Genomic DNA, 24,892 nt, shown 5'->3' with positions numbered 1-24,892 from the left:
ATTCTGAAGGAAATCAGCCCTGAGTGCTCACTGGAAGGACAGATCCTGAAGCTGAGGCTCCAATACTTTGGCCACCTCATGAGAAGAGAAGACTCCCTGGAAAAGACCCTGATGTTGGGAAAGATGGAGGGCACAAGGAGAAGGGGACGACAGATAACGAGATGGTGGGACAGTGTTCTCGAAGCTACCAGCATGAGTTTGACCAAACTGCGGGAGGCAGTGGAAGACAGGAGTGCCTGGCGTGCTCTGGTCCAGGGGGTCACGAAGAGTCGGACACGACTAAATGACTAAACAACAACAAGTTAGAAATGCAATAAATGAATAAATCATGAATGAGGCCTGGGGGGGGGGGGGGGAGGAAGGTGACACCACAATACTGGAATCCAATGGGCTGCCAACAGCATCATGTGGGCAAGAGAGACACGTAAACAAGACCTGGCAGTTCCAGAGAAGAGGGCTAGAGTGAAAGCAGATGATCTGTCATCAGCAAGATGGAGAATGGCCCGTGGCTCAGTGGGAAAACCATCTGCTTTGCATGCAGGTGGTTCCAGGTTCAAATGCCCGGTGTCACGGTCCGGTTCATGGGAGATCGAAGTCCCGGCAGGGGACGTCGGGACCAGAGGCAAGATGGCGGGGTGGGAGCAGGAACGGGGGTCCAGAAGCCAGGAGTCAGGAAGCCAAGGGTCTGAGGGTCAGGAAGCAAGGAGTCACGAAATCAAGGGTCCGAGGGTCAAAAAGCAAGGAGTCACAAAGTCAGGGGTCCGAGGGTTAAGAAGCAAGGAGTCACGAAGTCAGGGGTCCGAGGGTCAAAAAGCAAGGAGTCACAAAGTCAGGGGTCCGAGGATCAAGAAGCAAGGAGTCAAGAAGTCAGGGGTCCGAGGATCAGGAAGCAAGGAGTCACAAAGTCAGGGGTCCGAGGATCAAGAAGCAAGGAGTCAAGAAGTCAGGGGTCCGAGGATCAAGAAGCAAGGAGTCAGGAAGTCAGGGGTCCGAGGATCAGGAAGCAAGGAGTCACGAAGTCAGGGGTCTGAGGATCAAGAAGCAAGGAGTCAAGAAGTCAGGGGTCCGAGGATCAAGAAGGAAGGAGTCACGAAGTCAGGGGTCCGAGGATCAGGAAGCAAGGAGTCAAGAAGTCAAGGGTCCAAGGAACAAGAAGCAAGGAGTCACGAAGTCAGGGGTCTGAGAGTCAAGAAGGAAGGAGTCACGAAGTCAGGGGTCCGAGGATCAAGAAGCAAGGAGCCACAAAGTCAAGGGTCTGAGGGTCAAGAAGGAAGGAGTCAAGAAGTCAGGGGTCTGAGGGTCAAGAAGCAAGGAGTCAAGAAGTCAGGGGTCTGAGGGTCAGGAACAGGGAGTAAAGAAGTCGAGGAGTACTCAAATGCAGACACATTTTCACGAGGATTTGAACAAATAATGCGGAAATCTGAACCCGAGACAGGAGAAATGAGAGAGCAGAATTGGCAGATTTGCCCATCCTGGGCCCCCCTGCCTCTATGGGCAAACTCTGCTGGTTAAAAAAAATGCAGCTGTCCATCAGAATCAGTAACCACATGGGTGTCTGTGTGTGCTCACACTGGATTTAAATTAATAACTTAAGTGTAAAGTGAAAACTCCCTCTTTTATATTCAAGCTGTGCCCTCTGCCTGACTCACAAAGCCTTTGCAATCTTTCAACTTGTCTCGCTTATTGATCTTACACTTTTGAATTATCCTAATTGCCCTCTTTATTTACTTAAGACCAATTAAAGTTGTAATGTAAACTTTCCTTTCTTTTCCTTATTGTTCCTCCTGTAATAAGCTATTGTACCACTTTGCCCGGGCTCTGTTCTATTGACGTTGAAACAGCAATAAGCTTCATTTTTTAAAATAAACACACAGGTCTGGTTTTCAACTGATAAAATTCAGAGAGTCCGGCTACTTGCAGGGGCAGAATCATTCACACATTTGAATGATATTCAACGCACATTTAAGGCGTATGACTTCCCTCCAAGCATCCCAGAAACTGTAGTTCGTTAAAGATCCTGAGGGAAATGGTAGCCCTGTGAGGGGTAAACTGCAAGTCCCAGGATTCTTGGGGGGGGGGGGTGTCTGTGTGTGTGTGCTTTAAATATGGAGTTGACAAAAAAAAAAAGTAGAGACATCACCTTGCCAACAAAGGTCCATATAGTTAAAGCCATGGTTTTCCCAGTAGTGATGTATGGAAGTGAGAGCTGGACCATAAAGAAGGCTGATCGCCAAAGAATTGGTGCTTTTGAATTATGGTGCTGGAGGAGACTCTTGAGAGTCCCATGGACTGCAAGAAGATCCAACCTCTCCATTCTGAAGGAAATCAGCTCTGAGTGCTCACTGGAAGGACAGATCCTGAAGCTGAGGCTCCAAGACTTTGGCCACCTCATGAGAAGAGAAGACTCCCTGGAAAAGACCCTGATGTTGGGAAAGATGGAGGGCACAAGGAGAAGGGGACGACAGAGGACGAAATGGTGGAACAGTGTTCTCGAAGCTACCAGCATGAGTTTGACCAAACTGCGGGAGGCAGTGGAAGACAGGAGTGCCTGGTGTGCTCTGGTCCATGGGGTCACGAAGAGTCGGACATGACTAAACGACTGAACAACAACAGGCAAACTAAGGCCCGGGGGCCGGATCCAGCCCAATCGCCTTCTAAATCCGGCCCGCAGACTGTCCGGGAATCAGCGTGTTTTTACATGAGTAGAATGTGTCCTTTTATTTAAAATGCATCTCTGGGTTATTTGTGGGGCATAGGAATTTGTTCTTTTTTCTTTTTTCCCTCAAAATATAGTCTGCCCCCCCCCCACAAGGTCTGAGGGACAGTGGACCGGCCCCCTGTTGAAAAAGTTTGCTGACCCCTGGAGTTGACCTTTGCTATCCCTTTGAGGAAGAGCCTGAGCATGTGCAGAGTGCACCTAAATATTCGACACTGCCTAGCTCATCAATCAGATTCTCTGGTTTCTGAGTCAATGTGGAGTGAGCTAGCTTTCCCCCCCTCCCCTTTCGTTATTCATAGCTTCCATCTGTCATTGTGATTCATGCAAATTCTTTCCCAGCTTCCTCACAGGCCATTTCCAAAGGCTCCCTTGACCCTTGCTGCTGGGGTTCTCCCTCCTCTTTATGTATCGATGGGGTTATAGTGAATTTACTGCCTCTGCAGCCTGGAGTGCCAGAGGTCACAAGCCAAGTGGATTATGAAACATTTCTTAAAAGGAAGTTATTCCCAAGATTCATTCCAATTAATCCTGGGAGAGTCCCCATTCTAGCTGCAGTTTTCTTCAAAATCTCTGACACAGGTTTTTTATATACGAGAGAGAGAGAGAGAGAGAGAGAGAGAGAGAGAGAGAGAGAGAGGTCTTCTGGGATCATCTTTGCCGAGAAATGATGCTTTCTTGGTTGGGTGGGTGAATCAGCCGAAGAGCGTGGGAGACCTGTTCCTTGCCATGGAGGGGAGTACTTTGTGGCTGCATTCTCAGATTCTGGAAGGGCATGATACATGGCTGGTAGACGGCCCTTGTCTTTTGCTTTGCTGCCAGGAAAAAAGGCATATTTCCCACGGTGCCCAGTCAGACCACTTGCAGAAATCCAGAAGTAAGCTTCAATACACCACTCAGCCTTCTTTGAACAATTTACCTGCTTTCTTGCTTCCTTGTTGTTCCATCATCACATCACCGCCCACTGGTGGCCACATGAACTGCAGCATGACAACAGCATTCCAATTTTGTTATATAGCAATAATAATATAATATAATATAATAGGGTGAAAGAGGAGAGTGCAAAATATGGTCTGAAGCTCAACATCAAAAAAAACAAAGATCATGGCCACTGGTCCCACCACCTCCTGGCAAATAGAAGGGGAAGAAATGGAGGCAGTGAGAGATTTTACTTTCTTGGGCTCCATGATCACTGCAGATGATGACAGCAGTCACGAAATTAAAAGACGCCTGCTTCTTGGGAGAAAAGCAATGACAAACCTAGATAGCATCTTAAAAAGCAGAGACATCACCTTGTCAACAAAGGTCCGTATAGTTCAAGCTATGGTTTTCCCAGAAGTGATGAGCTGGACCATAAAGAAGGCTGATCACCGAAGAATGGATGCTTTTGAATTATGGTGCTGGAGGAGACTCCTGAGAGTCTCATGGACTGCAAGAAGATCAAACCTATCCATTCTGAAGGAAATCAGCCCTGAGTGCTCACTGGAAGGTCAGATCCTGAAGCTGCGGCTCCAATACTTTGGCCACCTCATGAGAAGAGAAGACTTCCTGGAAAAGACCCTGATGTTGGGAAAGATGGAGGGCACAAGGAGAAGGGGAAGACAGAGGACGAGATGGTTGGACAGTGTTCTTGAAGCTACCAGCATGAGTTTGAGCAAACTGCGGGAGTCAGTGGAAGACAGGAGTGCCTGGCGTGCTCTGGTCCATGGGGTCACAAAGAGTCAGACACGACTAAACGACTAAACAACAACAAATATTCTTGAAAGAAGCTTCATGCTTGGCTCTTTCTTCCAGCCCTCCTCTCTTACTGTACATACATACTGTACATTTAAAGCACATCCATGCACACACAAAATCCTCAGAACTGCGCTTTAGCGCAGAGCTACATTTCCTCCATTCTGCTTTGTGAGCTGAAATTTCTTAGATTTTCAGTTTACAGTATCACCAGCATGCATTGACTGGGACACCCTTTCACTGGCGTCATGTGACAGATGAGGACGTGATTTGTTCCTTTACATGCGCACTGCCCGGTGCGTCAGAACACTGATGGAGGAACAAGGCTCTTTTGACGGAAGACTGGGGGATCTCAAGAAGAAGTTCATGGCCTAGACGGAGCCAGCAGTGTAGTTACTGGCCTGATCATCAAGAAAAATGGCAAATTAGCAGAACTTAAATCAAGGCTTGTGGAATGGATTATAGACTAATTGAGAGACCAGAGAGTTATTTGCTCATTGTGGCCGACAGAAGTTAAACATTATGGTTATACTAATGCAACCCCTTGCTGGGGCAGGGAAAAGTGAACATAAAGCAATGTTCAAAGCACAATCGTTAGCCAATTTTGCTGATAAACCCTATTTTGCCTTTTGGGCGCCTAACAAAGAAACATGTAAGTGCACCAACACATGCAATAATGAGGTAGAGTGGTTAGTGCAGCCAAACTCCTTCCTGGTGCTTTCCAGATGTTTTGATTGCCAGCTCTCAACACCAAATTCAGCACAGCACAGCCAAAGATGATAATTGCACTCCAAAGAATCAACAGGGACGGGGGCACCAGTTTGGGGAAAGGCTGCTTAAGAAGGAGCAGGAAAACCCACTGATGGGATGAGGGCCTGACCACAGAGCCTAGGACTTGCCGATCAGAAGGTCGGCAGTTCGAATCCCCACAACGGGGTGAACTCCCGTTGCTCGGTCCCTGCTCCTGCCAACCTAGCAGTTCGAAAGCACATCAAAGTGCAAGTAGATAAATAGGTACTGCTCCAGCGGGAAGGTAAACGGCGTTTCCGTGCGCTGCTCTGGTTCGCCAGAAGTGGCTTAGTCATGCTGGCCACATGACCCGGAAGCTGTACGCCAAATCCCTCCACCAATAAAGCGAGATGAGTGCCGCAACCCCAGAGTCGGTCATGACTTGACCTAATGGTCAGGGGTCCCTTTACCTTTAAGAAGGTGCAGGAAAACCCACTGATGGGATGAGTGCCTGACAGCATCGCTGTTGGCAAATTGGCCTCTTCTTTAAAGTCCCCAATGTTTTGGCAATGGCTTCTCAGCAGTACAATCTTACGTTTCTCCCACTGAGGCCAGGGGTGGAAATCCGTCTCCCGCTTCAAACCGCATCAGCCACAAAACCGCAACAGATTTAAAAATTGGGGAGAGGGGCTGCTCACTTTGTCTAAAGAACTGCACCATTTCCCTAACTCTCCCCTCAAAAACATGTGTGTGATTGATTAAGCTCTGAAACCCGGCCGTGGCCTTCCGGGAACGCCTGCCTTCTGTCCTCCCACGTTTGATGGAAAGGCTGCTAAGATAACCGTTCTGTCTCGCTGCTGTTCCGCAGAAAAGTGAGATAACCGTCAAACACCCACCTCATTAGGACATTTTGCCTCTTGTGGACTCGATGCCCCGAGAGCGTGGTTTGTGGAAACAGGAAAGAGGCGTGGAAATAATCAGTTCAACATTTATTGGAAAGGAAAAACAAAGAAGGAGGTGGGAAGTAGAATTCTCCTCTAACAGCACCCTGGGGGGCGATTTTTGAATGGAAGGAGATCACAGAACCATAGAATTGCAGAATTGGAAGGGATCATCAGGGATCATCTAGATCAGGGGTCGGCAACCCGTGGCTCCGGAGCCGCATGTGGCTCTTTTACACCTTTGCCGCAGCTCCAGGGCGGATACTAGCGAGGGGAGGAGGCGCATTGTGCGCCCCGACACTCCCCACTGTGGCGGGCGCTGTACTGGCTGTGACGTCGCATGGGGGCGGTGCGTGCGTTAGTCACGCACCGTCCCGACGTCACCTTCCTGCCCGCCTGCCCGCTACATTGTAAGGGGCATGTACACTGGTCACTGTTTTGAAGGGGAGTGAAGAACACACACACACAAAAAGGTAACTTGTTAATTTAACGTTTATTTCTATGAGGAGGAGTACTTCTGAGGGGTCAAACAAAGAAATAATAAAAAAGTGACAAAAAAGTTATTTTTATAATGACGAGGATGACATTGGGCCCTCATTATTAATTATTATTTACATCAGGCACTGATTATGATTTATGGTACACTGGGGCCCTGATTAATTTTCTATGTTGCAATGGTTTTGCGGCTCCCAGTTTTTTTTTCTTTGGAAACGGGTCCAAGTGGCTCTTTTTGTCTTAAAGGTTGCAGACCCCTGATCTAGATCAACCCCTGTTGGGGTCACTTCCCCCCTCCCAGCCCCTGGGGCAGAAGGTTGTCAACCTTCTTGGGCCTGTGGGCACATCTGCCTACCAGAGAAACTATCATGGGCACCTTTCACACATACCAGGGTTTATTTGTTTATCATTGGGATCAGGAAACAACACAGGACGGACAAGCTTATTTTTGACCGCAATGAGGACTAGTAACTTGCTTTTTAAAAAAGAAGAAGCTAAGACACGTTTTCTCTACAGAATACACACAGTCCTGTTTTTTGTGTGGGTTTTTTTTGCTGGATGGAGATAGGACCAGGTTAGAAATGGGGATTTGATAGGGGGTCAGGGTGTACCATGAACATACAAGAGGAAGTTCCGCCCACCACCGCCCTGGTCTGGAAGTGGGAGGAGTCTGCCATTTGTCTCCCCCGTCCAATCCGCTTCCAGGCTCACAGCACGATGCAAAAGAGCCGTTTCTCACGGAAGGGGTTCTCCGCGGATGGCACCGGGGTCACCAGAGGGTCCTCTTTGGCGTGGGCTTCGCAGTGGGCCAGGAGGTCGGCCGCTGCCTTGGACACCTGGCACGGAAGGAGAGAGAGTCAGCACGCCATATATACACACCGTATTTTTCGCTCCATAAGACACACTTTTCCCCTCCTAAAAAGTAAAGGGAAATGTGTGTGCGTCTTATGGAGCGAATGCAGGGGGGAGGCAGGCAGGAAAAGCCCCCAAGAGCAGCACACAAGCTTCGCATGGCTCTTGTGAGCTTTTCCCCAGGAGGGAGAAGGGACTGACGTGGCAAATCAGTCCCTTCTCCCTCCTCGTAGAAAAGCCCACTCCTTAAAGGGTGCACAGCTCCTGTGGGCTTTTGCGGGAGGTGGGGGAATTGCCATAGCCGCGCACAGCCTCTCCCGGCCGGAGGGGCTGGGCATGGCTAAAGAAGCCAAGACAGCAAGCGGGAATGGATCCCACTTGCTGTCTTGGCTTCTTTGCTCTTTGGGGCTGGGGGGGGGGGTTAATAATATTTTTTTTCTTGATTTTCCCCTCTAAAAACTAGGTGCGCCTTATGGTCTGGTGCGCCTTCTGGAGCGAAAAATACGGTGTGTGTGTGTGTGTGTGTGTGTGTGTGTGTGTGTGTGTGTGTTTTAACATATCATTTTCAACAGTAGTTAAACATACTTTTACATCTTATTCCATTTTTTTAACTTCCATCAGTCCCGTCTGGAAAATTTTCCAAACGAATCTCTCAGTATGCATTTCTTATTTTCCCTGTTACATTTCAAACTCATAACCAATATCTCTATCTTTTCCTACTTTGTAACACTTCGTCTATTTCTCCTTACAAAACTTCTTGTAGTCCTACTAGCATGATTTGTTGATTACAGTTGCTCTTCAAATAATTCACATATTTCTTCCAATCTTCTGTGAATCTCTGGTCCCGCAGGTTTCGAATCCTTCCTGTCATTTTGTCCAATTCTGCATAGTCCATTAATTTCGTCTGCCATTCTTCTTTCGTTGGAACTAGTGAGCACGCCTTTTGCAACACTTAAGATAGACTACTGCATGGCAGGCAGGGCTGCCCTTGGAGACTGTTCGGCTGCTTCACCACACAGAACCGAAACACGGTGTTGTATACATGGAAGTGCACCTCATGCAGTAGGTGAGGAGAGAAGATGGGGAAGCTCACCTTCATCCGGTCGATGTTCACTTCCAGTTTCAGCTGCTCCACCGTCTTCCGCGCCTCTGCAATCTTGGCCATGTTGTTAGACATTATCCCTCACCCGGCTGGAGTGGCTTTGTGGTCAGCAGGTGGGCAGAGAAAGAGAAAGAGACAGGCATACAGTAATATTCAGTGGAACCAACTAACCTCTGAGCCCTCTCCTCCCAGATTAATAATAATAATAATAATAATTTATTTATACCCCGCCCATCTGGCTGGGCTTCCCTAGCCACTCTGGGAGGCTTCCAACCAAATATTAAAATACAGTAATACATCAAACATTAAAAACTTCCCTAAACAGGGCTGCCTTCAGATGGCTTCTAAAAGTTTGGTAGTTGTTCATCTCTTTGACATCTGGTGGGAGGGCGTTCCACAGGGCGGGCGCCACCACCGAGAAGGCCCTCTGCCTGGTTCCCTGTAACTTGGCTTCTCACAATGAGGGAACCGCCAGAAGGCCCTCGGTGCTGGACCTCAGTGTCTGGGCAGAACGATGGAGGTGGAGACGCTCCTTCAGATATACTGGACCGAGGCCATTTAGGGCTTTAAAGATCAACACCAACGCTTTGAATTGTGCTCAGAAACGTACTGGGAGCCAATGTAGGTCTTTCAAGACCGGTGTTATGTGGTCTTGGCAGCCGCTCCCAGTCACCAGTCTAGCTGCCGCATTCTGGATTAGTTGTAGTTTCCGAGTCACCTTCAAAGGTAGCCCCACATAGAGCGCATTGCAGTAGTCCAAGCAGGAGATAACCAGAGCATGCACTACTCTGGCAAGGCAGTCCGTGGGCAGGGAGGGTCTCAGCCTGCGTACCAGATGGAGCTGGCAGACAGCTGCCCTGGACACAGAATTGGGCTGTGCCTCCATGGACAGCTGTGAGTCCAAAATGACTCCTAGGCTGCGCACCTGGTCCTTCAGGGGCACAGTTACCCCATTCAGGACCAGGGAGTCCTCCACACCCGCCCACCTTCTGCCCCCCAAAACAGTACTTTTGTCTTGTCAGGATTCAACCTCAATCTGTTAGCCGCCATCCATCCTCCAACTGCCTCCAGACACTCACACAGGACCTTCACCGCCTTCACTGGTTCTGATTTAAAAGAGAGGTAGAGCTGGGTATCATCCACATACTGATGGACACCCAGCCCAAACCACCTGATGATCTCTCTCAGCGGCTGCATGCAGATGTCGAAAAGCATGGGGGAGAGGACAGAACCCTGAGGCACCCCACAAGTGAGAGCCCAGGGGTCTGAGCACTCATCCCCCGACACCACTTTCTGGACACGGCCCAGGAGGAAGGAGCGGAACCACTGTATGACAGTGCCCCCAGCTCCCAGCCCCTCAAGACGGTCCAGAAGGATGTTATGGTCTATGGTGTCAAAAGCCGCTGAGAGATCCAGCAGAACTAGGAAACAACTAGTTCTAGATCCAGCGACGTTCACAGAAGCCATAATTTCAGCAGAGCAAACCACAGCCATTAATGATCTCTCAGAATACCGTTGTGAGCTCGGGGGGAATCAGTCTGGATGATGCCCTGAGCCCCTTCCAATTATTGGGTTCCTGTACCTGTACCTGATGATGGAAGGGACGCAGGTGGTGCTGTGGGTTAAACCACAGAGCCTAGGACTTGCTGATCAGAAGGTCGGCGGTTCGAATCCCCACGACGGAGTGAGCTCCCGTTGCTCGGTCCCAGCTCCTGCCAACCTAGCAGTTCGAAAGCACGTCAAAGTGCAAGTAGATAAATAGGTACCGCTCCGGCAGGAAGGTAAACGGCATTACCGTGCGCTGCTCTGGTTCACTAGAAGCGGCTTAGTCATGCTGGCCATATGACCCGGAAGCTGTACACCGGCTCCCTTGGCCAATAAAGCAAGATGAGCACCGTAACCCCAGAGTCATCCACGACTGGACCTTATGGTCAGGGGTCCCTTTACCTTTACCTTACCTGATGAGGGCTAGAATCTAACAGGGCAGGTTGCTGAACTGATCGGACAAGTTTCTTTGCAAGACAAGGACCATAGCTGGCCACTTAAGTACCCTCATCAACGTCCCAAAAGAAATAGTAAGAGTGACAACTAACTGATTATGGCCTCCAGGTTAATGGGTGGGCCTTTCCTAGCTCCTAGGAAATAGGTACCGCTTACTAGCGGAAAGGTAAACGGTGTTTCTGTGTGCTGCGCTGGCTCGCCAGAGCAGCTTCGTTATGCTGGCCACGTGACCCGGAAGTGTCTCCGGACAGCGCTGGCCCCCGGCCTCTTAAGTGAGATGGGTGCACAACCCCAGAGTCGGACACGACTGGCCCGTACGGGCAGGGGTACCTTTACCTTTAGGTAGGGGTAGTGTGTGAGAGCTGGGCTGGAAGCCGGAGACACAGAGTCATGCTTGCTGTGTGCTGGATCCAAAGTTGTCATTTTTGAGCTATTTTCATGGAAAATCGCAAAAAGCAACACTGCCGACATGGGCTGCCATATGTCCGGATCTTCCCAGACATTTTTTTCCAATTTCCGCCTGGAAACTGCCGCCTGCTGCAGTATTCTGGATATGTCTGGGAAAATTCTGGACGTATGACAACACTAATATATATGGAGGGATCTTTTTGTGTGTGTGCGAGAGATTCTTTTTGCAAATGCGACATTAGGAGAGATGCAAGTTAAGCGCTGATTAATTTTTGTGCAGCTTTTAGAAACAAAATAAAATCACAAGTGAGGCTGCATTTTAGGTTGTTAAGATTAGAAACTCAGAGAGGGCAAAGAAATCGACAGATTTCTCTCTCCCTACTAGTCAGGGCTGATGAGAGCCACAGCCTTATAACATCTGCAGAGCGGCAGGTCTCCCCATCCCGCTATAGGCAAAACACCTTGAATAGCACAGGACCGCTAAATCTTACTAAATTAAGTCCTTGGTGAGTTACACCATGTAGATAATGCAGCTCTGAGCATTTGCTTTCTAAAAGCTGATCCCACTGGGAGCGAAGGCGTTTTTCAGTTAATGAGCCAGAATCAATAGCGGGTTCTTCAATGACTGCCATTTAACAACTCACACCGGTAGGGGGCAAGGTGCTGTTTTGAAAGCAGAACCAACACAAATCCCTTGTCCACAAATCCCTGCCCGTCTATGCCCCAAACTTATGAATACTTTTGGTGAGTAGCCGCAGAGTAGCATTTGGGGTTGTTGTGCTGGGACTTTTCCATTTAATGAAAAGATTGTGTGTGTGTTTCTGGTTAAAGTAAAGGTAAAGGGACCCCTGACCATTAGGTCCAGTCGTGGCCGACTCTGGGGTTGCAGCGCTCATCTCGCTTTACTGGCTGAGGGAGCCGGCGTACAGCTTCCGGGTCATGTGGCCAGCATGACTAAGCCGCTTCTGGCGAACCAGAGCAGTGCACGGAAACGCCGTTTACCTTCCTGCCGGAGCAGTACCTATTTATCTACTTGCACTTTGACGTGCTTTCGAACTGCTAGGTTGACAGGAGCAGGGACTGAGCAACGGGAGCTCACCCCGTCGCGGGGATTCGAACCGCCGACCCTCTGTTCAGCAAGTCCTAGGCTCTGTGGTTTAACCCACAGCACCATCCATGGTCCCGTGTTTCTTTCTGGCAAAGAAAAGAAAGAAGAGAGACATTAGTAATGAGATTTAAATGTAACAGTGAAAGTAAGAAATGTAAATTAAGTGAAAAGATTGGAAAATTTCCAGATGTGATTGATGGAAGTCAAAAAATTGTATAAGATACAAAAGTATGTTTAATAATTGTTGAAAATGATATGTTAAAAAACTAATTAAAAATAAAAAAGATGATGATGATAATAATAATAATAATAATAATAATAATAATAATAATAATAATAATAATTAAACCCTACCCATCTGTCTGTGTTGCCCCAGCTACTCTGGGTGGTGTCCAACACATATAAAACATAATAAAATGTCAAACATAAAAAACTTCCTGATACAGGGCTGCCTTTAGATGTCTTCTCAAAGTTGGGTCGTTCTTTATCTCCTTGACACCTGACGGGAGGGCATTCCACAGGGAGGGCGCCACCACCAAGAAGGCTCTCTGCCTGGTCCCCTGAAACTTCACTTCTCACAGTGAGAGAACTGCCAGAAGACCCTCGGAAGAGGACCTCAGTGTCCGGGCTGGACGATGGGGGTGGAGACTGTGGAACTGGCTGCCACAGGAGACAGTGGCGGCCTCCAAGGTGGATTGCTTTAAACGAGGATTGCATAAATTCATGAGGGCGACGGCTGTCAACGCCTACTGGCCATGATGGCTGTGCTCTGCTGTGTGACACTTTTGATACAAAGCTCTTGTGCTTAGAAGACATTTGAAGGCAGCCCGGTTCAGGGAAGCTTTTAATGTTTGATGCATTCTTGTATTTTAATATTTTGTTGGAAGCCGCCCAGAGTGGCTGGGGAAGCCCAGTCAGATGGGCTGGGTATAAATTATTATTATTATTATTATTATTATTATTATTATTATTATTATTACATGGTGACAGCAGTCACAAAATTAAAAGACGCCTGCTTCTTGGGAGAAAAGCAATGACAAACCTAGACAGCATCTTAAAAAGCAGAGACATCACCTTGCCAACAAAGGTCCGTATAGTAAAAGCTATGGTTTTCCCAGTAGTGATGTATGGAAGTGAGAGCTGGACCCTTCCGGGAACGCCTGCCTTCTGTCCTCCCACGTTTGATGGAAAGGCTGCTAAGATAACCGTTCTGTCTCGCTGCTGTTCCGCAGAAAAGTGAGATAACCGTCAAACACCCACCTCATTAGGACATTTTGCCTCTTGTGGACTCGATGCCCCGAGAGCGTGGTTTGTGGAAACAGGAAAGAGGCGTGGAAATAATCAGTTCAACATTTATTGGAAAGGAAAAACAAAGAAGGAGGTGGGAAGTAGAATTCTCCTCTAACAGCACCCTGGGGGGCGATTTTTGAATGGAAGGAGATCACAGAACCATAGAATTGCAGAATTGGAAGGGATCATCAGGGATCATCTAGATCAGGGGTCGGCAACCCGTGGCTCCGGAGCCGCATGTGGCTCTTTTACACCTTTGCCGCAGCTCCAGGGCGGATACTAGCGAGGGGAGGAGGCGCATTGTGCGCCCCGACACTCCCCACTGTGGCGGGCGCTGTACTGGCTGTGACGTCGCATGGGGGCGGTGCGTGCGTTAGTCACGCACCGTCCCGACGTCACCTTCCTGCCCGCCTGCCCGCTACATTGTAAGGGGCATGTACACTGGTCACTGTTTTGAAGGGGAGTGAAGAACACACACACACAAAAAGGTAACTTGTTAATTTAACGTTTATTTCTATGAGGAGGAGTACTTCTGAGGGGTCAAACAAAGAAATAATAAAAAAGTGACAAAAAAGTTATTTTTATAATGACGAGGATGACATTGGGCCCTCATTATTAATTATTATTTACATCAGGCTCCGATTATGATTTATGGTACACTGGGGCCCTGATTAATTTTCTATGTCGCAATGGTTTTGCGGCTCCCAGTTTTTTTTTCCTTCGGAAACGGGTCCAAGTGGCTCTTTTTGTCTTAAAGGTTGCAGACCCCTGATCTAGATCAACCCCTGTTGGGGTTACTTCCTCCCTCCCAGCCCCTGGGGCAGAAGGTTGTCAACCTTCTTGGGCCTGTGGGCACATCTGCCTACCAGAGAAACTATCATGGGCACCTTTCACACATAGGGTTTATTTGTTTTTCATTGGGATCAGGAAACAACACAGGACGGACAAGCTTATTTTTGACCGCAATGAGGACTAGTAACTTGCTTTTTAAAAAAGAAGCTAAGACACGTTTTCTCTACAGAATACACACAGTCCTGTTTTTTGTGTGGGTTTTTTTTGCTGGATGGAGATAGGACCAGGTTAGAAATGGGGATTTGAAAGGGGATCAGGGTGTACCATGAACATACAAGAGGAAGTTCCGCCCACCACCGCCCTGGTCTGGAAGTGGGAGGAGTCTGCCATTTGTCTCCCCCGTCCAATCCGCTTCCAGGCTCACAGCACGATGCAAAAGAGCCGTTTCTCACGGAAGGGGTTCTCCGCGGATGGCACCGGGGTCACCAGAGGGTCCTCCTTGGCATGGGCTTCGCAGTGGGCCAGGAGGTCGGCCGCTGCCTTGGACACCTGGCACGGAAGGAGAGAGAGTCAGCACGCCATATATATACACACCGTATTTTTCACTCCATAAGACACACTTTTCCCCTCCTAAAAAGTAAAGGGAAATGTGTGTGCGTCTTATGGAGCGAATGCAGGGGGGAGGCAGGCAGGAAAAGCCCCCAAGAGCAGCACACAAGCTTCGCGCAGCTCTTTTGGGCTTTTCCCCAGGAGGGAGAAGGGACTGACGTGGCCAGTCAGTTCCTTCTCCCTCCTCATAGAAAAGCCCGCAGGAGCCGCACGCTCCTTAAAGGGTGCGTGGCTCCTGTGGGCTTTTGTGGGAGGTGGGGGAATTGCCTGGCCGGAGGGGCTGCGTGCGGCTAAAGAAGCCAAGACAGGGAGCAGGATGCATCCCGCTCGCTGTCCTGGCTTCCTCTTTAGCCGAGTGCAACCTCTCCGACCGGGAGAGGCTATGCGCGGCTATGGCACAAGCCAAGACAGCCAGCAGAATGGATCCCACTTGCTGTTTTGGCTTCTTTGCTCTTTGGGGCTGGGGGGGGGGGGAATAATATTTTTTTTCTTGATTTTCCCCTCTAAAAACTAGGTTCACCTTATGGTCCAGTGCGCCTTCTGGAGCGAAAAATACGGTGTGTGTGTGTGTGTGTGTGTGTGTGTGTGTGTGTGTTTTAACATATCATTTTCAATAGTAATTAAACATACTTTTACATCTTATTCCATTTTTTTAACTTCCATCAGTCCCGTCTGGAAAATTTTCCAAACGAATCTCTCAGTATGCATTTCTTATTTTCCCTGTTACATTTCAAACTCATAACCAATATCTCTATCTTTTCCTACTTTGTAACACTTCGTCTGTTTCTCCTTACAAAACTTCTTGTAGTCCTACTAGCGTAATTTGTCGATTACAGTTGCTCTTCAAATAATTCCTAGACTTCTTCCAATCTTCTGTGAATCTCTGGTCCCGCAGGTTTCGAATCCTTCCTGTCATTTTGTCCAATTCGGCATAGTCCATTAATTTCGTCTGCCATTCTTCTTTCGTTGGAACTAGTGAGCACGCCTTTTGCAACACTTAAGATAGACTACTGCATGGCAGGCAGGGCTGCCCTTGGAGACTGTTCGGCTGCTTCACCACACAGAACCGAAACACGGTGTTGTATACATGGAAGTGCACCTCATGCAGTAGGTGAGGAGAGAAGATGGGGAAGCTCACCTTCATCCGGTCGATGTTCACTTCCAGTTTCAGCTGCTCCACCGTCTTCCGCGCCTCTGCAATCTTGGCCATGTTGTTAGACATTATCCCTCACCCGGCTGGAGTGGCTTTGTGGTCAGCAGGTGGGCAGAGAAAGAGAAAGAGACAGGCATACAGTAATATTCAGTGGAACCAACTGACCTCTGAGCCCTCTCCTCCCAGATTAATAATAATAATAATAATAATAATAATAATAATAATAATAATAATTAATAATAATAATTTATTTATACCCCGCCCATCTGGCTGGGCTTCCCTAGCCACTCTGGGAGGCTTCCAACCAAATATTAAAATACAGTAATACATCAAACTTAAAAACTTCCCTAAACAGGGCTGCCTTCAGATGGCTTCTAAAAGTTTGGTAGTTGTTCATCTCTTTGACATCTGGTGGGAGGGCGTTCCACAGGGCGGGCGCCACCACCGAGAAGGCCCTCTGCCTGGTTCCCTGTAACTTGGCTTCTCACAATGAGGTCCAGCACCGAGGGCCTTCTGGCCCTCGGTGCTGGACCTCAGTGTCTGGGCAGAACGATGGAGGTGGAGACGCTCCTTCAGATATACTGGACCGAGGCCATTTAGGGCTTTAAAGATCAACACCAACACTTTGAATTGTGCTCAGAAACGTACTGGGAGCCAATGTAGGTCTTTCAAGACCGGTGTTATGTGGTCTTGGCAGCCACTCCCAGTCACCAGTCTAGCTGCCGCATTCTGGATTAGTTGTAGTTTCCGGGTCACCTTCAAAGGTAGCCCCACATAGAGCGCATTGCAGTAGTCCAAGCAGGAGATAACCAGAGCATGCACTACTCTGGCAAGGCAGTCCGTGGGCAGGGAGGGTCTCATCCTGCACACCAGATGGAGCTGGCAGACAGCTGCCCTGGACACAGAATTGAGCTGTGCCTCCATGGACAGCTGTGAGTCCAAAATGACTCCTAGGCTGCGCACCTGGTTCTTCAGGGGCACAGTTACCCCATTCAGGACCAGGGAGTCCTCCACACCCGCCCACCTTCTGCCCCCCAAAACAGTACTTTTGTCTTGTCAGGATTCAACCTCAATCTGTTAGCCGCCATCCATCCTCCAACTGCCTCCAGACACTCACACAGGACCTTCACCGCCTTCACTGGTTCTGATTTAAAAGAGAGGTAGAGCTGGGTATCATCCACATACTGATGGACACCCAGCCCAAACCCCCTGATGATCTCTCTCAGCGGCTGCATGCAGATGTCGAAAAGCATGGGGGAGAGGACAGAACCCTGAGGCACCCCACAAGTGAGAGCCCAGGGGTCTGAGCACTCATCCCCCGACACCACTTTCTGGACACGGCCCAGGAGGAAGGAGCGGAACCACTGTATGACAGTGCCCCCAGCTCCCAGCCCCTCAAGACGGTCCAGAAGGATGTTATGGTCTATGGTGTCAAAAGCCGCTGAGAGATCCAGCAGAACTAGGAAACAACTAGTTCTAGATCCAGCGACGTTCACAGAAGCCATAATTTCAGCAGAGCAAACCACAGCCATTAATGATCTCTCAGAATACCGTTGTGAGCTTGGGGGGAATCAGTCTGGATGATGCCCTGAGCCCCTTCCAATTATTGGGTTCCTGTACCTGATGAGGGAAGGGACGCAGGTGGTGCTGTGGGTTAAACCACAGAGCCTAGGACTTGCTGATCAGAAGGTCGGCGGTTCGAATCCCCACGACGGAGTGAGCTCCCGTTGCTCGGTCCCAGCTCCTGCCAACCTAGCAGTTCGAAAGCACGTCAAAGTGCAAGTAGATAAATAGGTACCGCTCCGGCAGGAAGGTAAACGGCATTTCCGTGCGCTGCTCTGGTTCACAAGAAGCGGCTTAGTCATGCTGGCCATATGACCCGGAAGCTGTACACCGGCTCCCTTGGCCAATAAAGCAAGATGAGCACCGTAACCCCAGAGTCATCCACGACTGGACCTTATGGTCAGGGGTCCCTTTACCTTTACCTTACCTGATGAGGGCTAGAATCTAACAGGGCAGGTTGCTGAACTGATCGGACAAGTTTCTTTGCAAGACAAGGACCATAGCTGGCCACTTAAGTACCCTCATCAACGTCCCAAAAGAAATAGTAAGAGTGACAACTAACTGATTATGGCCTCCAGGTTAATGGGTGGGGCTTTCCTAGCTCCTAGGAAATAGGTACCGCTTACTAGCGGAAAGGTAAACGGTGTTTCTGTGTGCTGCGCTGGCTCGCCAGAGCAGCTTCGTCATGCTGGCCACGTGACCCGGAAGTGTCTCCGGACAGCGCTGGCCCCCGGCCTCTTAAGTGAGATGGGTGCACAACCCCAGAGTCGGACACGACTGGCCCGTACGGGCAGGGGTACCTTTACCTTTAGGTAGGGGTAGTGTGTGAGAGCTGGGCTGGAAGCCGGAGACACAGAGTCATGCTTGCTGTGTGCTGGATCCAAAGTTGTCATTTTTGAGCTATTTTCATGGAAAATCGCAAAAAGCAACACTGCCGACATGGGCTGCCATATGTCCGGATCTTCCCAGACATTTTTTTCCAATTTCCGCCTGGAAACTGCCGCCTGCTGCAGTATTCTGGATATGTCTGGGAAAATTCTGGACGTATGACAACACTAATATATATGGAGGGATCTTTTTGTGTGTGTGCGAGAGATTCTTTTTGCAAATGCGACATTAGGAGAGATGCAAGTTAAGCGCTGATTAATTTTTGTGCAGCTTTTAGAAACAAAATAAAATCACAAGTGAGGCTGCATTTTAGGTTGTTAAGATTAGAAACTCAGAGAGGGCAAAGAAATCGACAGATTTCTCTCTCCCTACTAGTCAGGGCTGATGAGAGCCACAGCCTTATAACATCTGCAGAGCGGCAGGTCTCCCCATCCCGCTATAGGCAAAACACCTTGAATAGCACAGGACCGCTAAATCTTACTAAATTAAGTCCTTGGTGAGTTACACCATGTAGATAATGCAGCTCTGAGCATTTGCTTTCTAAAAGCTGATCCCACTGGGAGCGAAGGCGTTTTTCAGTTAATGAGCCAGAATCAATAGCGGGTTCTTCAATGACTGCCATTTAACAACTCACACCGGTAGGGGGCAAGGTGCTGTTTTGAAAGCAGAACCAACACAAATCCCTTGTCCACAAATCCCTGCCCGTCTATGCCCCAAACTTATGAATACTTTTGGTGAGTAGCCGCAGAGTAGCATTTGGGGTTGTTGTGCTGGGACTTTTCCATTTAATGAAAAGATTGTGTGTGTGTTTCTGGTTAAAGTAAAGGTAAAGGGACCCCTGACCATTAGGTCCAGTCGTGGCCGACTCTGGGGTTGCGGCGCTCATCTCGCTTTACTGGCTGAGGGAGCCGGCGTACAGCTTCCGGGTCATGTGGCCAGCATGACTAAGCCGCTTCTGGCGAACCAGAGCAGCGCACGGAAACGCTGTTTACCTTCCTGCCGGAGCAGTACCTATTTATCTACTTGCACTTTGACGTGCTTTCGAACTGCTAGGTTGACAGGAGCAGGGACTGAGCAACGGGAGCTCACCCCGTCGCGGGGATTCGAACCGCCGACCCTCTGTTCAGCAAGTCCTAGGCTCTGTGGTTTAACCCACAGCACCATCCATGGTCCCGTGTTTCTTTCTGGCAAAGAAAAGAAAGAAGAGAGACATTAGTAATGAGATTTAAATGTAACAGTGAAAGTAAGAAATGTAAATTAAGTGAAAAGATTGGAAAATTTCCAGATGTGATTGATGGAAGTCAAAAAATTGTATAAGATACAAAAGTATGTTTAATAATTGTTGAAAATGATATGTTAAAAAACTAATTAAAAATAAAAAAGATGATGATGATGATGATAATAATAATAATAATAATAATAATAATAATTAAACCCTACCCATCTGTCTGTGTTGCCCCAGCTACTCTGGGTGGTGTCCAACACATATAAAACATAATAAAATGTCAAACATAAAAAACTTCCTGATACAGGGCTGCCTTTAGATGTCTTCTCAAAGTTGTGTCGTTCTTTATCTCCTTGACACCTGACGGGAGGGTGTTCCACAGGGAGGGCGCCACTGCCAAGAAGGCCCTCTGCCTGGTCCCCTGAAACTTCACTTCTCACAGTGAGAGAACTGCCAAAAGACCCTCGGAAGAGGACCTCAGTGTCAGTGGACGATGGGGCTGGAGACTGTGGAACTGGCTGCCACAGGAGACAGTGGTGGCCTCCAAGGTGGATTGCTTTAAACAAGGATTGTATAAATTCATGAGGGCGACGGCTGTCAACGCCTACTGGCCATGATGTCTGTGCTCTGCTGTGTGACACTTTTGATACAAAGCTCTTGTGCTTAGAAGAAATTTGAAGGCAGCCCTGTTCAGGGAAGCTTTTAATGTTTGATGCATTCTTGTATTTTAATATTTTGTTGGAAGCTGCCCAGAGTGGCTGGGGAAGCCCAGTCAGATGGGCTGGGTATAAATGAATTATTATTATTATTATTATTATTATTATTATTATTATTATTAGACGGTGACAGCAGTCACAAAATTAAAAGACACCTGCTTCTTGGGAGAAAAGCAATGACAAACCTAGACAGCATCTTAAAAAGCAAAGACATCACCTTGCCAACAAAGGTCCATATAGTCAAAGCTATGGTTTTCCCAGTAGTGATGTATGGAAGTGAGAGCTGGACCATAAAGAAGGCTGATCGCCGAAGAATTGATGCTTTTGAATTATGGTGCTGGAGGAGATTCTTGAGAGTGCCGTGGACTGCAAGAAGATCAAACCTCTCCATTCTTCAGGAAATCAGCCCTGAGTGCTCACTGGAAGGACAGATCCTGAAGCTGAGGCGCCAATACTTTGGCCACCTCAGGAGAAGAGAAGACTCCCTGGAAAAGACCCTGATGCTGGGAAAGATGGAGGGCACAAGGAGAAGGGGACAACAGAGGATGAGATGGTTGGATAGTGTTCTCGAAGCTACGAACATGAGTTTGACCAAACTGTGGGAGGTAGTGGAGGACAGAGGTGCTTGGCGTACTCTGGTCCAGGGGGGTCACGAAGAGTCGGACACGACTAAACGACTAAACAACAACAATTATTATTACAGTGGTACCTCGGGTTAAGTACTTAATTCGTTCCGGAGGTCCATTCTTAACCTGAAACTGTTCTTAACCTGAAGCACCACTTTAGTTAATGTGGCCTCCTGCTGCTGCTGAGCGATTTCTGTTCTCATCCTGAAGCAAAGTTCTTAACCCGAGGTACTATTTCTGGGTTAGCGGAGTCTGGAACCTGAAGCGTATGTAACCTGAGGTACCACTCTATTATGGATGCTGCTTGCAGGATCTGTGAGATGGAGATGCTGGATGAATTTCGTTCCAATGTCTTAATTAACAGCGCTGCAACAACAATGGTGTCCACGGCATCTGGCTCTGCCCTGAGAGTTTAATAGTTTCATAAAGGAAGCAGACCCAAGAGAGAGGCGCGAGTAGATGAAGGGGAAGCTGAATAGCTGGGTGTGACTGAGGAACAGCGGGAAGCCCAGAGCCTGAGCCACGATCCAAGAGAAAAGGGAATTAGCTACACGGCAGGAGCAGCAAGAGGGCCGTGGGGGGCAAATGCAACTCATTAGCCCCCTTCCTTCCACCTCCATGCGCTCCTGACCCCTCACATCAGCCATGCTCAAAGCCCTTGGCTAATTGAGAAGCCCCCTGCAAGGGAGAAGGGAAGGTTTGGGCACATGGAGATGATGAAAGTATGTGGGAACATGGGGGGGGGGCTCCATTGTGTGCAGGAAAAACGCAATAGGGGAGGGACAGAATCGGTATTTAATACCAATATCCACTACTGAGACCCCTCCCTGCCCACAGAGTGTCTCGCCAGAGTGGTGCATGCTATAGTTATCTCCCGCTTGGACTACTGCCATGCGCTCTACGTGGGGCTATCTTTAAAGGTGACCCGGAAACTGCAATTAATCCAGAATGCGGCAGCTAGACTGGTGACTGGGAACGGCCGCCGAGACCACATAACACCGGTCCTGAGAGATCTGCATTGGCTCCCAGTACGTTTCCAAGCACAATTCAAAGTGTTGGTGCTGACCTTGAAAGCCCTAAACGGCCTCAAAGGCCCAGTATACCTGAAGGAGCGTCTCTACCCCCATCATTGAGCCTGGACACTGAGATCCAGCACTGAGGGCCTTCTGGCAGTTCCCTCATTGCGAGAAGTGAGGTTACAGGGAACCAGGCAGAGGGCCTTCTCGGCGGTGGCGCCCGCCCTGTGGAACGCCCTCCCACCAGATGTGAAGGAAATAAGCAATTAACTTATCTTTAAAAGACATCTGAAGGCAGCCCTGTTTAGGGAAGTTTTTAATATTTAATGCTGTATTGTTTTTAACACGCGATTGGAAGCTGCCCAGAGTGGCTGGGGAAACTCAGCCAGATGGGCGCGGTATAAATAATGAATTATTATTATTATTATTATTATTATTATTATTATTATTAACCACCTCTGCATGCATAATTTTTATTGTTTGTACAAAAACAGAATACAAAAGTTCAATATGTTGTTTTCACAGATTTTTAGCTTTTAGATTTAGTCAAAGCTACCACCTCTGAAGTATAGAAAAAGCCAGCAGTGCCTCTGAGCATGGGCAGAGTCATTCCGCTGCCCACCAAGCAACTCACGCCGTGATTCAAGCCAGCTGGCGTACATAACCCGGGACAGGGTTGAAGAATTTGCTGGGGGGGCGTTGGAGTCACAAGGAGTGGGGAATTCAGGATTTGGGGACACAAGGTGAGGGACGGGTTTGAGCCAAGTTGGTTTTCCAATGGTCTGCCGCGGAGCATCCGAAGCACTAAGCAAGAGTGCCTCTGAGCATGTGCAGAGTGCACCTGTGAATGCAAAGGGCAGCTTACATGGGGAGGCCATGGGTGTCTCAGCCTGGTACCCTCCAGATTATTTAGACTACAGCTGATGATGGGGGTTTTAGTCCAAAACATACCTGTAGGTTGGAGATGCTGTAATTATTCACCTGCTTTTCCTCCCTCCCTGTGGAGGCACCATCCCCTTGCAGTGCCCGCCCTCGCCAGCTGTGCCCAAAGCCCTTTTGAGCTTGACAGCTGCTGCCGAGGGAGAAAGGAGGTCCCTCATCTTAGATCTACACAGGTAAATATCAGGAGGGGAATGAGCTCTTGTAAGGCAAGAAGGTGGACCCAGACAATGTCTCTCCCCCCGTCGTATCTCACGACCATGGTTAAACCACCTGGATTTTTTAAAAGACACGGACTAGGAGATCCAGTTCACAGGCAGAGTGCACCATATTGCGGCAGGTATAATTGGCAAGTAATTTCCTGGATTCGGGTGCAAAATTCAGTGGGGAAAATCCATACCGTGGCTCCTAAGAAAGGGGATCTTATTCTATGTACCAAGCCAGACCATTAGTCCATCTAGATCAATAGTGTTCACACTGACTGGCAGCATCTCTCTGGGGGTTCAGGAAGAGGTCTTTTCCTAGCCCTACATGCTGTCGGGAATTGAACCTGAGAACTTCTACCTGCAAGGCAGATTGCTCTGCCGCCGAGCCCTTCCACCTTGAGGGCATCGCACGCTCCTGGCCTCAGTTCTACCACCTGTTAAATGGGCGCAATAGTGACTTAAATGGACGTTTTGCCTTTTAAAAGGGATCTCTGAGTATTAAGGATAAAATCACAACAATGGGGCATCTGTTAAATAGTTATAGCTAGCTGTTTGTGGTTCATTGCCCCTCTGCCTTATAAGAAAGCAAAAAGGCCCAAGAGATTCAAAAAGGAATCTAGCTCATGAAAAAGCCAACTTTTCAAACCCACATGGATGAACAAAGCCTGAGATATTTTGTTTTAATGCCGTTTGTATGGAGAAGGAAGCGCTCTCTCTTTGCAGCCATGAACAGTGCAGTCCTGTTCTGGAGTAAGCCGCACCGAGTTCAACAGAAAATGTGTAGAGGATTGCAGTCTAACAGTACATTCCTAACTGCATCTCCCCAGAAAGAAGTCTTGTTCAATTCAATGGGACTAACTCCTAGGTGCGCTTGGTGCGCAATTATCAAGCATTGCTTGCATGCCGTTTTGTATTCTGAATTCTGCCTTATATACAGTATTGCAAATATTTTTATTTCCTGCCAACCCACACTACCCTTGTATAATCTGATTGCCTGCAAAAGAGAGAGAGAGGATGCGCATGGGAAAGCATTGTGATTTTAAAATTTGGTTCCGGCAGGGAATTTCAGCTTGAAAAGTGAAATAAAATGTTAGATGAGACAGGGAAGATCTGCCAAGAAGACCTAACTCGGAGAGCCAGATGCACTTGGGGGAGAAGCGAGGATTTAAAAAGTACCTCCTCAAAGGTGTAGGATCCACCTACCTTGGCCAGATCCAACGCCAAGTCAATCCTCACGCAATCAGAATCACTTCAGAGCAATAAGCCTCTCGCCCAACCCAGCCTTTTGCCTTGCCTCTCCCCAGCCTAGGACAGCTCCGGGTTCGAAAGGAGCCAAGCAAGGGAGAACTCTGGTGGTTACCTGTTGTCCACAGCCGTCCTTGCAGAGCAAAGTGGCTCCTCTCTGCTGTCTCTGGTCGGAATGAGCAGCTGCCGCCACCTGGGGCACTGGGAGCCGCAGGAAAGCAGGCAGGGAGGGGAAGGAGGGAGGGAGGCGCCTCCCAGCCCACCCCTGGGAGACACAGTTTCAGAGGAAGGCGGCTTGTAGGGAGGGGGTGGGAGGGAAAGCAGGCCCAAGCCCTTTGGAGAGAACTGGCTTGGATTTCAGGTGTCTGAGGTCTGAAGGGCATCAGAAGATCCTGCTGGACCAAGCCAATGGTCCATTCAGTCCAGCATCCTGTTCTTGCAGTGGCCAGCCACACACCTGTAGGAAACCTGGAAGCAGGATTGGAGCACAAGAGGAACTCTCTCTTCCTGGGTTTCCAGCAACTGGTACCCAGAGGTG

At 48.7% G+C, this 24,892-nt stretch overlaps 2 protein-coding genes across 4 annotated transcripts; both read right to left on the bottom strand.

Annotated features, from left to right (window-relative positions):
* Nucleotides 1–6,151: 6,151 nt before the first annotated feature.
* LOC144328509 (guanine nucleotide-binding protein G(I)/G(S)/G(O) subunit gamma-8) lies at nucleotides 6,152–8,689 on the bottom strand. The gene is made up of 2 exons (XM_077932284.1): nucleotides 8,561–8,689; nucleotides 6,152–7,451 (listed from the first exon to the last, which is right to left on the bottom strand). Exons 1-2 carry the CDS (start codon nucleotides 8,642–8,644, stop codon nucleotides 7,323–7,325), a joined length of 213 nt encoding a protein of 70 aa, XP_077788410.1. The 5' UTR covers nucleotides 8,645–8,689; the 3' UTR covers nucleotides 6,152–7,322.
* A 4,733-nt stretch (nucleotides 8,690–13,422) lies between these two features.
* Nucleotides 13,423–24,589, bottom strand: LOC114603338 (guanine nucleotide-binding protein G(I)/G(S)/G(O) subunit gamma-8). 3 transcript variants are annotated; one of them, XM_077932283.1, is made up of 4 exons: nucleotides 24,313–24,566; nucleotides 17,551–17,682; nucleotides 15,916–16,022; nucleotides 13,423–14,717 (listed from the first exon to the last, which is right to left on the bottom strand). In XM_077932283.1, the coding sequence occupies exons 3-4, from the start codon at nucleotides 15,997–15,999 to the stop codon at nucleotides 14,589–14,591; spliced, it is 213 nt and encodes a 70-aa protein (XP_077788409.1). In that variant the 5' UTR covers nucleotides 16,000–16,022; nucleotides 17,551–17,682; nucleotides 24,313–24,566; the 3' UTR covers nucleotides 13,423–14,588. The 3 variants fall into 3 exon arrangements, with proteins under 3 accessions (XP_077788409.1, XP_028598068.1, XP_028598067.1); XM_028742235.2 differs by lacking the exon at nucleotides 17,551–17,682 and having other exon boundaries at nucleotides 24,470–24,589; XM_028742234.2 differs by lacking the exon at nucleotides 17,551–17,682 and having other exon boundaries at nucleotides 24,313–24,559.
* Between the last annotated feature and the right edge of the window lie 303 nt (nucleotides 24,590–24,892).

This window comes from Podarcis muralis, chromosome 7 (genome assembly GCF_964188315.1).
Source record: "Podarcis muralis chromosome 7, rPodMur119.hap1.1, whole genome shotgun sequence".
Taxonomy (NCBI): domain Eukaryota; kingdom Metazoa; phylum Chordata; class Lepidosauria; order Squamata; family Lacertidae; genus Podarcis; species Podarcis muralis.
Note: the sequence above shows the minus strand (reverse complement) of the source record. Positions and strands in the feature narration are given on the sequence as shown.